The 13808-nt window shown below is 38.2% G+C and overlaps 3 protein-coding genes across 4 annotated transcripts; 2 read left to right on the top strand and 1 right to left on the bottom strand.

Annotated features, from left to right (window-relative positions):
• Positions 1-60: 60 nt before the first annotated feature.
• LOC131792194 (DC-STAMP domain-containing protein 2) lies at positions 61-6848 on the top strand. The gene is made up of 2 exons (XM_059109573.2): positions 61-125; positions 2715-6848. Exon 2 carries the CDS (start codon positions 2965-2967, stop codon positions 6100-6102), a length of 3138 nt encoding a protein of 1045 aa, XP_058965556.2. The 5' UTR covers positions 61-125; positions 2715-2964; the 3' UTR covers positions 6103-6848.
• Positions 6849-8770: 1922 nt separating this feature from the next.
• LOC131792191 (tRNA-splicing endonuclease subunit Sen34-like) lies at positions 8771-10455 on the top strand. Of its 2 annotated transcripts, XM_059109570.2 has the most exons (2): positions 8771-9670; positions 10006-10455. In XM_059109570.2, exons 1-2 carry the CDS (start codon positions 8772-8774, stop codon positions 10046-10048), a joined length of 942 nt encoding a protein of 313 aa, XP_058965553.1. In that variant the 5' UTR covers position 8771; the 3' UTR covers positions 10049-10455. The 2 variants fall into 2 exon arrangements, with proteins under 2 accessions (XP_058965553.1, XP_058965552.1); XM_059109569.2 differs by having other exon boundaries at positions 8771-10455.
• Positions 10456-11017: 562 nt separating this feature from the next.
• Positions 11018-13087, bottom strand: LOC131792192 (uncharacterized). The gene is made up of 2 exons (XM_059109571.2): positions 12679-13087; positions 11018-12067 (listed from the first exon to the last, which is right to left on the bottom strand). The coding sequence occupies exons 1-2, from the start codon at positions 12963-12965 to the stop codon at positions 11509-11511; spliced, it is 846 nt and encodes a 281-aa protein (XP_058965554.2). The 5' UTR covers positions 12966-13087; the 3' UTR covers positions 11018-11508.
• Positions 13088-13808: the final 721 nt, after the last annotated feature.

Here is a 13808-nt window from a genome sequence, read left to right on the forward strand (position 1 = left end):
TATTTCATGGATCCAATGTTAGCGATGATTTCGACTCGCGGGGCTTGCTATGCAGGTGCATGCAACAACATATTGAAACAACGCTGGTGTCTCTCGATGGGCGTCAAACATTTTCCGCGCTGGAGGTAAGACTTTTCGACATATCTTTGATTATACTTGTCTATTTAAGGCTTGTAACGTTTTCTACGATCCAATCTTAAAAATAGAGTCTTTGATCATTCCATAATGTTATTTTTGCCTGGCAACTCGAATCTCCTGTAATCCTATGTCGCGTGGCTTCCACATGTATTTCCTCGGTGTTCATAATTTTACCAAGCCTTCCCTACTCTGTTCTTCCAATTTTTTTATAAGGGCTGTGTATTTTCAGTAGTAAGAGGGAAGGTCTTGATCGTTGATGCTTTATTTCGCTTTAGACGTAAAACCAGGGAAAAATCTGCAAGATAAACAAAAGCTTGAGAGAAGCTTAATCATTATTGACCGAAGGATTCACTCTTTTGATGTATTTTAACATAAAATGACTATACACCGTAGTTTAAGGAATCCTTGTGTTCCAAAAACCGTTCTTTTCGAGGGCTTTGGATTCTCTCATGTCAAAATTATTTGATCTAAAGACAAAATGAATTTACTTGGAAATAAAATAGTTTTTTTTAATTTATTTATTTTATTCTTCGATAACCACACTCCCTGGTATAAATCAGCGAATTTTCGAAATTTTACGTACTGGTGAAGCATTTCTATTGTCCCTAGTAGTTCAGTGTGATGATGTTGTCATAAATCAGGTACCTACCTGCCTGATGCATATAGCCTCTGTAAAGCAAAGGATCAGTTTTCTAGTTAATTCTTACTGAAAATTGTTAGATATGTCTCAGAACTGAATGGAATTGCAAAGTAAAATATGTAGCTAAATAATCTTAACAACAGGAATAGACGAAGACTAGTCTTTTTTTTCTTGCCTGTCAATATTCATGGATAAATGGGATTTTGGAAATTTTCAAGAACTCTCTGTCTTAGTGATGAACCCCTTTCCCTCCCTCCCTCCCCACTCTCATTGCCTTTGATATGAAGAAGGTGAAAAGACTTAAAAGTTAACAATGCTTAGGGGTGAATTATTTGTGAAATAACATAATTAAGTGGTAGAACTTTCAGGCATTGAAGTCAGATGCTCCTCCTCTTGAGGTAGCTTGGCTTGTGTATGTGTGTGAAATCACGTATAGAGTTTAAACAGAGTAGGGCATTCCATAATGATGTGCTGTGTGGATCAGTAATGTCAGAATTATCCAGTTTAAAAAAAGAGAAAAAAATAATTTGTAAATTTGAAACAATTATCAATTCAGGAAGTAGCCTTCAGAGGTTCATTTTCAAAGAAACACAATCTTCACACTGCAACTTAAGTTGTACTTAAATGAGAATGCCTGTCCTGAGAAGAGGTTTCATGCAAAAATTATGTACAAAAGTCATCACCTTCAGGATTGTGTAATTTTTCATTCCCTAAGGGAGTGTATGTTGAGCAATCTGAGCTAGTAAGAGTTAAGCAAATATATTTTGCGAACTGTGGATCAAGAATTTTTATTTGATTTTGGAGTTCATCACTGGTGCTGATTTGGCTTAGATATTTGATCAAACCTTTCAGATTTTCACAACAATAAATTAAAGCTTAATTCTCAATCATTTTCCAAACTATTTTGGTCTCTGTTTCCAAGCATTGATGTTTTATTTCAGCCAGTCTAATTGACATTCTCTATAATTTTGAAAATATAATGAAATTATTTTAAATTGCCACAGAGTGCCCTTTCAAAAGCAAAGACACTACCACACTTCATCGTTGGCTCAAACACAAAGACATTTAAATCGATTCTATATGGATATCTACTCTAGTTTTTTTGTGTTCTAAATTTGTGGTTTTAATAGTGAGTTGTGAGTCATCAGTTTTATCAGTTTGGCTTAATGTTGTTCATTCAAGCAGATTCAAGAATTTCATCATGTGGATATTCAATTATGACTTTATTTTGACTAGCCTTAATCCGAGAGTAAAATAAAAGTTTATTGTGGTACTTAGAGTTAGTTTTAAGTCAATTTTTTTAATGAAAATCATTCTTATTCTTACACTGCTGATTTTCTCAGTTTTATAGGCAATTCTCATTAGAGTCAAAGCTTTCATATGGTGTCACGTAGTCAGTTTGGCAAGAAATATTGCTTCCTTGAGACTCTGTGATATTACTTCCCTGGAGCAAATTTTGAAATGATATATCATGATTTAAAAATTGAAACAAATGGACAACCCCAGTTTGTTGGGAGCCCTAAATTTCCACATGGATAGGCACACTGAATAATGTAACAATTTCTTGTGTTCTGAACCATATGTCGCTAATTTTAGAATTGACGTTTAAAACTCGTTTCCAATGCTTGTACCTTGATATCCGAGTCAGTGGGTGAATATTGACATTCCGTACAAGTTGCATCGCAGGTGATTCGACTTTGCTGCAATCAAATATGAATATGCATGCCGGTAGCCAAAAATCATATTAAACAGACCAAAACAGACCAAAACATACCCACAGCTTTTGGCAAATTGCGGCACATTGCGATTAGAATTTTCAACCTTTTTTGCAGAGGAAATTGGCAACGTGACACCGAGTGTCAAATGCTTTTAATTAATGATATCGTTTATTTATTGTTTTTAAAAGTGGCATGCCTTATTTATCATCCATTTGCAGAACAGATCCATAGCTGAGTGATTTGTGAAAGCTAAAGATCAAGTGTTTTACAAGCGATCAAGCAGAACCAATAAGATGTGGCGTGAGTGAAGTCAGCTGGAAAACCGGTCATGTGACGCGATATGAAAACAACACTTCCAACTCTTTTGTTTAGTGGATTCAAATTCAAACAAGCGAGCGAAATGAGAACCTAGCGACGTTCGTGAAATAAATCGTTTTTAATTCTCTGTCATCAAAAATTCTAGACATCATGGACGGCTTATATCTTAAAATAACTCAAGATTTTACCCCCGATGCTAAGGAAGCCAGGTTTGGTGGCAAAGACTCGCCGATGGCAGTTGAGAAAGGTGATATTATTTTCGACGTTCGTAAAAGAGGAGACGGATGGATGTATGGCAAAAATTTGAACAGTGGAAAAACAGGAAAATTTCCTGAGAGCTGTGCGGCAAAACTGACTGGAAATAATAAAAAAGGGAGCGGTTCAGGAAGTCCTGATACAGATACTAATAGCGAGGAAAAACCTGCTGCAAAAGATGACAAGAAACCCGCGTGGCTTCAAAATAGAACAACTACGCCTTCAGTTAGAAAAACACCGCTTTACCCGAAACCATTTGCCGGAAGCATGAAACAACCACAAGAGAAAGAGGAACGAAAGGAAACTTCGGGGGACTCAGGAGTTGTAGAAGATTCTGTAGATGGAAATTATTGTAACGATGATGAGAAGCCAGCGAAGCGAGACGTTTCGAAAACCGGAAATCTAATGAAAGATGATAAACAGGAGCCAAAGTTTGTTCCTAGATCACTCCAGACACTTCAGAAACAGAAACCAGAGTCCAGTGCGACTGAAACAGAAAAAGAACCGCCAAAAGCGATTGGAAGGCCTTTCAGATTGAATTTAAATAAGAATGGTGACAGTTTAAAGTCCACAGAAACGAAAGCGGCCCCACGAGTGGACACGAAAAATCAACCGACAGCAGCTTCTGCGAAGGATTCTCTGCGATCTAAGCCCACGCCGAATAAAGATTACAACGAGGACGGAAACTACGAACCCATAGAAAAAAGTAAGGAGACAAAACCCCAACTGAAAGAGACGGTCAAGAATAGTAAACCGAAGGAAGAGACTAGACCAGCACAAAGTCAGCCGGTTAAAATTAACCCGATAGAAAACGCGAAGAAATCTGGCGAGAAAAATCAATCAAACGTGACCAACAAACGCGCTGCTGGGGGCGCTGCAGTTAATATTCAAGAGAACCCACTGTCGAAGGACGAAGCGAGTATTTATCAAGTCCCCAACGTGGTTTTACCACCTAAACCTGCCCGATCAAACGATCAAGGCTGTGTTGAGTGTAACGAACCACACATTTACGATACACCGATGCATTACAAAACACCACCATCGTCGCCTTCAACGAAGAAGCGAGGGAAAGATGAAACAACGGCCGAGAAACCGAAAGACAAAAATAAGAAATCAAAAGCTGGTTCAACAACTCTGAAGCCAACATCATCCGTAATCAGGAAGACCAAAGAGCACATGAAGAACAGAATGGCTTCGTATGAGAGCATAGATACAGAAGGCAAGCGCTCTACGGAGAACATCAAGGATGCAGGACTTGCAGCAAAGGAGACTAAAGAAAAACTACTTGCGCCAAAAAGGCGACCGAAGTTACGAATTTTACTCGGCATATTTTTAGGATTACTTCTGGGTGTGTTCATATTTTTGACATTGTTTCTCCTGGCTCATTTGCACGTTGTCACTAGCATCGTTTCCGCTCTTATAGTCGGTTTTGTTGTGGGAACAATTTTCGGATTTCTCGATAAGACGCGTCTTCAATGCATCGCCTTACTGATTTTCCCAAGCTTATTTGCATGTGGAGGGAAAATTTCTGTCTGGTTGCTGATCACATTTTTTGTCCTTTCTGGTCCAATGTGCAATTTTATTGAGAATGTACGCCTGGTCACCCTTCATAGAGCTTGCCTAATGGACACTGGACAGTTAGCAAACAATAGCAGTGGTAACCCAACCAGACTTGTTCTAGTTGATAAAAATAATCCTGCTGTTGTACAACGTTTGGTAATGTACGAAAACATTTCACACGAACTGCAAAAATACATGAATTATTCCCTGTTGTCATCAGCTGATGCTGCAGATAACAATTCATCTGAACTAATTTGCATAAGTACTCTGAGGCGCACATTCAACATCTGCTCCTCTGAGATCGATAACATGTACAGCCAATGTACGAAACTAAACAAACCACCAAACTGTGAATTTCTTACGCCTAGGAACGCTTGTGATCACCTCACAGACAACCGGATTAAAGAAACGTGCAAAGACATCAGCAGCGCGAGTTATCACAAGTTATCGCAAATTGATAAAATAATTGGACGTTTCCCTGGGCGGATGGCAACAGAAGATATTATCACGGACAAAAATAACACTATTATCGCAGCAGGGGAGCCTTGTGACTTTGTCCATATCATAACTCTCTTGTTGCCTTTATTGGTTTTACTTGTATTGTACGAAGCATACAGTTATCACAAGTGGTATCTTTCTTGCAATGAGTTCGACAATCACTACCTCACGCTTCGCTTCAAGTCAATCGAGGACATGCGCAAGTCGAGCGGAGCCGTTGACTTACTGGTTCCTCTGAAAAAAGCCGAGCTACAGAGATTCGTTCAACCAACTGGCTGCCAACTGGCTAAGAGCGAGAAAGGAAGCATGCTGAAATACTTGCTGTTTTACTTCGTTTATTTAATTTTTGCTCTTATGATCATTCTATTAGATCATTACTTTTATCTTGTTATCACTCGAGAGGAACCGCTGTCCAATATTCCCAGTAGGTGCGCTGGGAAACTCAAGAGGCTGAACGAGTCTTACGTCATCATCTTGTCAACTCTTCTAGGAGTTCTGCTCTTGATAATCCTTCTCCAAGCATTTATCCTTCGGCTTCGCCGTTTGATTGCGTCGCGTTTTTACCCCAGACGGGAGAGAAAACGCATTGCTTACCTGTACTACAAACTGCTTGAAGAACGCAAGATGTTTTACAAATCTGTCATTGAAAAGATGAACAACTTCTCTGAAGAAAATGAAACACTCAACAGGTTGGACGCAGTACTGGTTCTGTGTAATAATTTCAGCTGGATTAAAACTTTGTTCGAGTTTGTTGGAGTCAGTATTCAAAGATGTTCTGTATGTGGCACTGGACTTAACAGGAAGTACCTGCACTGTGACACCGAGGACTGTGGCGTCTATTACTGCCGAACGTGCTTCTGGGACCTGGAAAATAAGTGTCTCGGCTGCATGAGCAACAGCAAGATGACGTCACGATCATCGAGCATGAGTGGTCAGTCACAGAGAAGAAAGAACGATTATGTTAAACCTGTTTGAAGATACTTCTTCTCGATAGCTTAAAATAAACTCTCGATACCGCGTTGAAAAAACAGGTTTTAACGAGTAGTTAGACATATGAATGTGCTTGAACTTTATATGCGCATTTTGAATATATTTAATTTGAACATATGACATTTCAACGCGGTTTGTTTTTATTGCTCTATTTAAACGTAAATCGGTCCAAGTGTCACACTCTTCGCTTTTCAACACCAGAAATTATATTAATTTGCCAGGACTAAGGATTTCTAAGTATATTTACAATTAGGACCTAGGCAAAACAGTAGTTTTCGAGGAGAAACACAACGTCAGTGTAAAATACTTTAAACTTGCGTGATACTGGAGCAGAAAAGAAAGACTCTAAGAAATGGTAAATTAAAAATGGGAGAGTAGCTCTGTATCGCGTACATCAATTCTGTGTTTCCGTGGTCTTACGCACAGGAGACTTAAATTACGCTTATCACCAGCATGAGGGAGCAATGGCATTGGTAACGCATTCTTCGGTATGATGACGCTTTTTGTGATAAACTTTCCTTTCACGCTTGGACAAATGAATATTTTAGCGGTTTCTTTGGTTCAAGAGACCTTTTGAAAAACGTTACATTTCAAAAATAAGAATGGAAATTATGAGAGCACTTTTTCTGACCATTATCGTAAATGGCATGACTTAAGAGAAGTCAGGTTCTAGCGAGACACGTGGAAAATAGAAAAATAGCTTTTATTTCATTAAAAATAACAAAAAGTTATGTTGGAATGTTTAAACGATCACCTGTTACCCAGTAAACTCCTGTATGGCCGGTGGTTGTTTGTTTTTAGGAGCGTTATTCTTTAGAAATTTTTCGGTTGTTCCCCTCATTTTTCTGTTTACTGCATCAATCCAGTGACGTGTTTGCTTGTGTTATTCGTTCATCTCCTCCTGCCGCCCAGGGAAAGAAATGGGTTGAATTGGCTAACAGCTTCGTTTGATTTTCTCTTGTTTTGATGTTGAGTAAAATTTTTCTTTTCATATATTTCGCCTAAGGAAGCTGCCTTCAACGTCTTCTTCGCCTGTGGAACAGTTTAAGACTGTAAAGAAATATAATTTGCATTTTCCTTTCAGTCACGACGGATGAAGCTGTTACGGATGCCTCTCTACCATGCACGTGTTTCTATTTTAAGTGAGCTTATCTCGATTCAGCTGACATGTTTAGAGCGAACTGAAGGATTGTATAAATGGGAATGATGGAACCCCCCAATATCAAGAAGATTTTTCGAGGGATGTTGAGGCGTGCCGTACGCTCCATTGATGACGCAACTTTCAGCCATGTACTGAACTGCGAACTATAGCCTTGAAAGTTTATGTTATACGGTATTAATAAGGCAGAAATATTCAGTGAAGATCGCGTGCGGCTCAGCTGGAAACTTTCCCGGTTTAGCAGTGAACAAATTACGCGATTGTTGATTTTATAGATTAAGGAATAATTTGCAACCAAAGAAGATGCAGTTTTTAAGTTAGCAGATATAAGGTAACCAATCAGCGACTGTTTGAAAATTTCCACTCAGCTAAGCCGCCCTTGGCCACTTCCTTAATCTTCTCACTCTAAGATCTCATTAGTATTTCTCCTCACTGTCTGCAGCAAAATTCTTAAAATGTTACATCGGAGAAAATGGTAATGGATCAACTAATTATATCCTAATTGATAGTTTTCTACATTCTCATAACTTGCCTGCTCGATGTTGTATTGATGTTTCAAGGAGAAATTCTGTCTTGATCACTCATGGTATTAAAGGGTCAACATGTTTGTCAGAAATGGCAGACTTAATTTTTTCGTTATTTCAAGTGTAGTCTCAACATTGTCGAGCCATGAAGACACACCGGAAATAAGTATCAGAAGTAAAGTCATATTGTGTCATACTCATAACTGTAAGCCTTCGAAGTCGGGCCTTTGTTTGATTTGTGATCCCTTAGAACAGCGTGTGCCTGTGTCACTCATTCTCCCTCCCGCCGAACCTCCTCCACCTCCGCCCCCCCCCCCCCCCCCCGCCTCTTGCAGAGGTGTTAGGACTGTGAATCCGGTGCCTCTCACTCAGTGGAATAGTTGATGTGCACAGTTTTCAGGTATGCCTTAGCGCAGTATGTCTGGTATGGCGTTTGTATTGCTGGCTCTCAAAAAGACGTCTAGACCAGCTGAGGTGTGTTGATAATTCTTATTAATCATCAGTGCTTATCGCGGATTATTTACCCTGGACTTAAAAAGAGATTGAAATATCTTACAATCCCAAACAATTCAAGCTAAGAGGCCAATTGCATGGGCTCCGGTCGCTACCGAAAGAAAGTTCTTCTTATGTCTAAAGACTACTTTTAAATACCGTGCTAAGTATATATTATGAACCGTAGCGAGTAAATAAAACTTGTATCCCAAGCTTTGAAGGCAACAACTATACATTCCGAGAGAAGGTCATGCGCTTATTTGATGAAAAAAAAAAAAAAAAAAGCCAGTTTGACTATTTCCTGGGAAAACTGTGTATAGATATCGATCTTTGTCATTGCCATGTTTACTAAACTAGGGTGAAATATTGCAATTGGAAATTCTCGTAGCTGGAGACTGGAGACTAGGCTCTTCAATGTAACCGCCCGAGATTATTAAAAAGTTTACTTCAGCGGTTACACAAAAAAGATAATTTTCAATATGGCGGACGGTGCGGAAACCTGTGTGACTTTATTCTCTCAATCCAGTAAAGTTTTCGTTTGGAACCCTGAAGATGCTGAGAAAATTCGTGTTGAATATCGCATAGTTGGATCACTCATTGGATCACTACCTCGTAAACCAAAACAGAACCATTGTTTTTCTTTGCCGCTTCTTCTTTCGCAAGCAGAGGCCACGTTACTTTTGAACAAGGGACTGGCAAGGATGTTTGACTTACCGGAAAATCTCCCGGTTCCATCGAATGAAGAAGTTAAGACGTTTCATGAGCTTCGCCATGACAGCGTTGTTAAACAGAGAGAGTTATTTGAAAGAGAAAGAGAAGAAAAGCAGGTGGAATTAGCAGAAATTATCGAGGAGGGAAGAAGGAGGAAGAGAAGACTGAGAGAGAAAGATGAAAATGTAACTAGTCCAGTAAAAAAAGTGAAAAGTGAAGAATTAGAAGAAGGCAATCCTGAAAAATGCAACCAAAAGGAGGAAAAAGTTGCTAATCAATTGGATTCGAAATGTAATATAGACAATGGTTTGATAACTAATGAAGAATCAGTAAGAAAAACTGATAGCATTGAGGCCCGTCACATTGAAATTGAATTGGGTTGTAAACGTAAGGACAAGTCTAGCTTGCAGAGAGTGTCACCTAACCGTGATATTAATCATGAAGAAACGAAGGCCTCGTCTGCCCTTGGAACTTTAATTCACATTCCAACAATTATGCCATCGCAAAGACTGCAGACTCTTTCAGCTGCACATTGGACATACCCCCACACAGAAACTGAAAAGCTGCATTACAGGGTATTTTTGGACTTATGGGAAAAAGGATATTATTTAACATCTGGTGTTAAATTTGGAGGAGATTTACTAGCATATCCTGGTGATCCATTCAGGTATCACTCATATTACATTGTTATTATTGTTCCATGGGGAAAGAAAATTACTCCATTTGAGATGATCTCAGCTGGAAGACTGGGTGCTACTGTTAAAAAAACAGCCCTTATTTGTTCCGTAAATGATGAGACAGATGAAATTTTGTATACATCCATCAAGTGGAGTGGGATTAGTTAAAAATTTAAAGTGTTAATGATACAAACATTTTGGATCAATTTTTGTGAATTCTGATTTTAAAAATTTGAAGACCATTACCTTATTGGTGAATTAAAACAATGACTAGGTGAGCAAATGATTTATTTTCCTTTGAATTTCACTTTATGTTTAAACCAAGGGAACACAAGAAGCATTTCCATCACAGAGCTATGGATGGTTGAACTCCTGCCTTTGTCTATTCTCCTTTGCTTCTCTGGTTTTCAATGTTGGTGTAATTATAGGTGTGATGTGTTTTCTTTCATTGTTCCTTTTCACTTGTGTAACAAAATTAGATAGGAAAGAAGACTGGTTATGATCAAAGGAAATTGCTTTCTCAGTGCTCATCACCTAATATGTACATATCTCAGACATTGGTTGTAATTTTTCAATGATTAGGTGGATTGAAAAAAAACATAATTGTCACAGACTTTACAGGCCTTTGTGTATCTCTTAGGCTAATGGGACAAGCATTGTGAGCACAGAGCCTGTAAATAAAAATAAAAAATACTGTAGAGCTTAATTGTATAAAGAAAAATGTTTTTTTCACTTTCTATGGTGAAACTTGATGATAAGCACTGTCTACTTCGGTGTAGGGCATCAACAATGAAGTGTGAAGGTCTGGAGTTTCAATCCTTGGGAGAGAGACTCAGATTTTTTGTCTTGTTTATAGAGATTATAAGAATATTTTTTTCACCAGTTGAACAATCAAAAAGAACAATGTCTTTCTTTTTTATTTACATACACATGATCAATGGAATGATACTTTGTATACAATAACGCTGCGTATCAAAATGTGATTTGAAAAAAATTCATGGCTTTGGATGTTGTGCATTGGATGATTCTAGACTATTTAGACTATTCAAATATTTTATGCTTGCAACTAGTATATTTGAGTAATTCAGTGCAAGTCTGATAACAAAACTTGTCATGATTTTTTTTATCAAATTCGATCCAAACAAGTTTTATTTACCTAGAATGAAGTAAAAAGATATTTGTTGATAAGCATATTGAATATTTCATTACATTCATGGGAACGAGAAAAAAGAACCATGTCCAGAGAATTGAAAAGCAAGGTCTTGTTAAACTGCTCCATATGCTCTTGAAAGTTTCATCATTATACTATAGAAGTTAAATTGCTGTTAATTGCACAAAAGAAATAAAAATGAGCCATCAGCATTATTGAAACCCTTGTTATTCAAACCTGAAAGATAAGTTCTGATTCTCCTTTTAAAAAGGGTAATCGGGACCAAATTTAACCCTATGACCCCTCAAACTGACTAGCATCTAATTTCTCCCTCCATAATCACCCCCTAAAACACACATTGAGGTCAAAAGAATAAAAGAAATGATCACCAGCCAAAGAAGTTCTTGATTGTTAAACAAATTCTCCTCGTCAGCTCCTTAAGAAATTTATGGAGAACATGCATACTGATGTTGGGTTGTAAAGGGTTAAGTAGCAAAACACTAGGTATAGGTTCTGAGTCCATGTTTTTAAACCAAAAGAAACTGGTAAAGTTGTACAGATAACTTACTTAAAACGAAAAATGTGTTTATATTTCATCTATTTTAATTTTTAAAGTATAATTTATTGAAGCAAAAGATGCATACTTTACAAAAAAAAGGCAACTTATCATTTCCATCGTTAACATGTCCTATAACTTTCACAACTGAAGCCGAGCGGTAAAGCACAATAGGCGCTCCAAGACCCATATTTCTCACAACATATATCGTGTTCATGACATCCCTGATGGAAACAACAGTCACCACAGACCCAAGACCAGCATGAACAGTTGGGGCCACACATACCAGTGCAATTATTTTGTTTTGGATCAAGCGCTAAGTCACAGCGCTTTTGTCTCTTACTATGGTGCCCAGAAATTTCATTTCCCAAATCGCGTCTAGCCCTCAACTCGTGTGGAGTCTGAACGTCTGAAGTCTTCAGGAGATTGTAACACAGGGCATGAAATGGCTTTAACATTTCCGATTGGGTTACGTTTTCAGCAAGTGCTTGTGACAAACGTTCCAGAAGTTGAATTTCCGGTTCTTGCCGCAGCTCTCTTATGGCCTCATGGTAATGGATTTTTAACGCTTGAAGTTCGACCTGTGTTTCCTCGGAGGTCCGGCCCATCGTCAGAAACTCGTGAAGATTGTGTGATACTTTGGGAATGGCTTTGGGAATATAAAACAATGATGGACCGCGCCTAAAGAGGATTGACAAAATTATTGATCAGAAGTTAATTCTCTGTGGACGTAAGTGCTGCCAGCTTTAAAAGATCGCGTGGTCTGTTTCGTCGTGTTAAGTGATATTCAAGAGGTTCTGGCGCTGAATGTATCTTTTTACAAAACGGCGACATTTTCTTTAAAGAAACTTCAAACATGCGGTTGTTTTCTGTAATAAACGGCTTTCAGAAAATGTTTATGTGGATGGGATTATCTTACCGAGTGCAGGCATGACAAAGTGGTTTCTAAATGCTGTCTATTTTACATATCAAAAAACTGTGTTTCTTCTTTCTTCTGTTTACAGACTGATTCATTACAAGTATGCCGGTGAACAACTTCATCATTTTTCAAGGGTTTTTTTTTTTCCAATTTTCAGTAGTCTAATGTTGTACGATGAATTACAATGTTACCGGTATTACCCACTTTACGCTATGAATGACGTAGCAGAACAGAATAAGAACGTCAGGGAACTTTCGAGGGCGTTTTTCAGTATAGCTGCTGACAATTGATCGACAGATATCTTTCATCAAAGAGCACGGGTCAATGACAACTCTTCTCCCGATTGCGATAAAAAAAACATCGTTTCACTTACCCTAGGAAATCTTGATCTATAATCTTGTAATAGAACATGTCTGTACCAAGTTCTTGGTATAACACTATTATGCTCCCGGCCGTCTCCATCAGTTTTATCGAGCCTTGTTCAATATCAAAACAAATCCCCAAAGTCTGGTTATGATAGTAGCATCCTTTTACTCGCTGCTCTGAGTAATCCTCGAAGTGGAACGCTTGAGTTGAAGATTTACAATCACAGCTTGCTACTGAGCAACAAAAAACTACCACCGTTAAAAGAAAAGAAATTGGAATGTTTGAAGAAGACATTTCAGAAAATGCTGTAAGTTACAAACGTGAAGTGAAGTGACTACTGTTGTATGAGAATCACACTGCAGGACTCACTCCTGTTGAATTTGTGGCACGGTGTATAGCAACTTGATTCTTAAATGTATTGTCTCTCTGGCCAAAGTCCACTTTTTAAACGTGACCAGCAGTTTCAGTTTCTTCATAAGCCGCCACAAAAAATTCCACCGGATCTTATTCCGTTTCTTCATTATCAAAAAACACGTACATCTGTTCTCATGATTGCCCTTTTTGGTAACATCTGTTCAAACTCTGCTAAAGGAAGCAGCTCTCAGCGCTTTTGTTTATGTTTTTAATAGTTTTTTAGGCCCAGCATTATTCATGATGAAAACTGTTCGTTTTACTTTCTTCACATCAAAGTATATAGAAAGAGTCGGTAGTGAATACAAGTGAACATCTTTTGCCGACGATACAGAAGCCCAGGAAAATAATCAATTTTTCTGCGAACCGTGAAAAGCCCTTTCTTCGACATTCAAAACGAAACAGTTTAAGGGCTTCAGAAAGCACCCTTTTGTCATTCAAGAATTTAGACGGCTTCAGTGCCTAGAGAAATCGTTAAATTTTGATTACCGCAATGCTTGTTTGGTTCAGAATGTTTTCATTTAGGACATAACTAAGGTTGGGATGACGTGAAATAAACATTTCATGCATGAATTCTTTCACGAAAGTATCGCGGGGTCTCAATCATTGGAAAAAGGAATCCGCGTAAAGTGATTTGGAGTTATGTAAACCCGGCATGACTAGTTTGATTAAATTCTGGACTGAAATACAGCGATGAAACGAATTCCTTGTAGTAATACTTTAGTG

Source organism: Pocillopora verrucosa, chromosome 7, assembly GCF_036669915.1.
Source record: "Pocillopora verrucosa isolate sample1 chromosome 7, ASM3666991v2, whole genome shotgun sequence".
Lineage (NCBI taxonomy): Eukaryota > Metazoa > Cnidaria > Anthozoa > Scleractinia > Pocilloporidae > Pocillopora > Pocillopora verrucosa.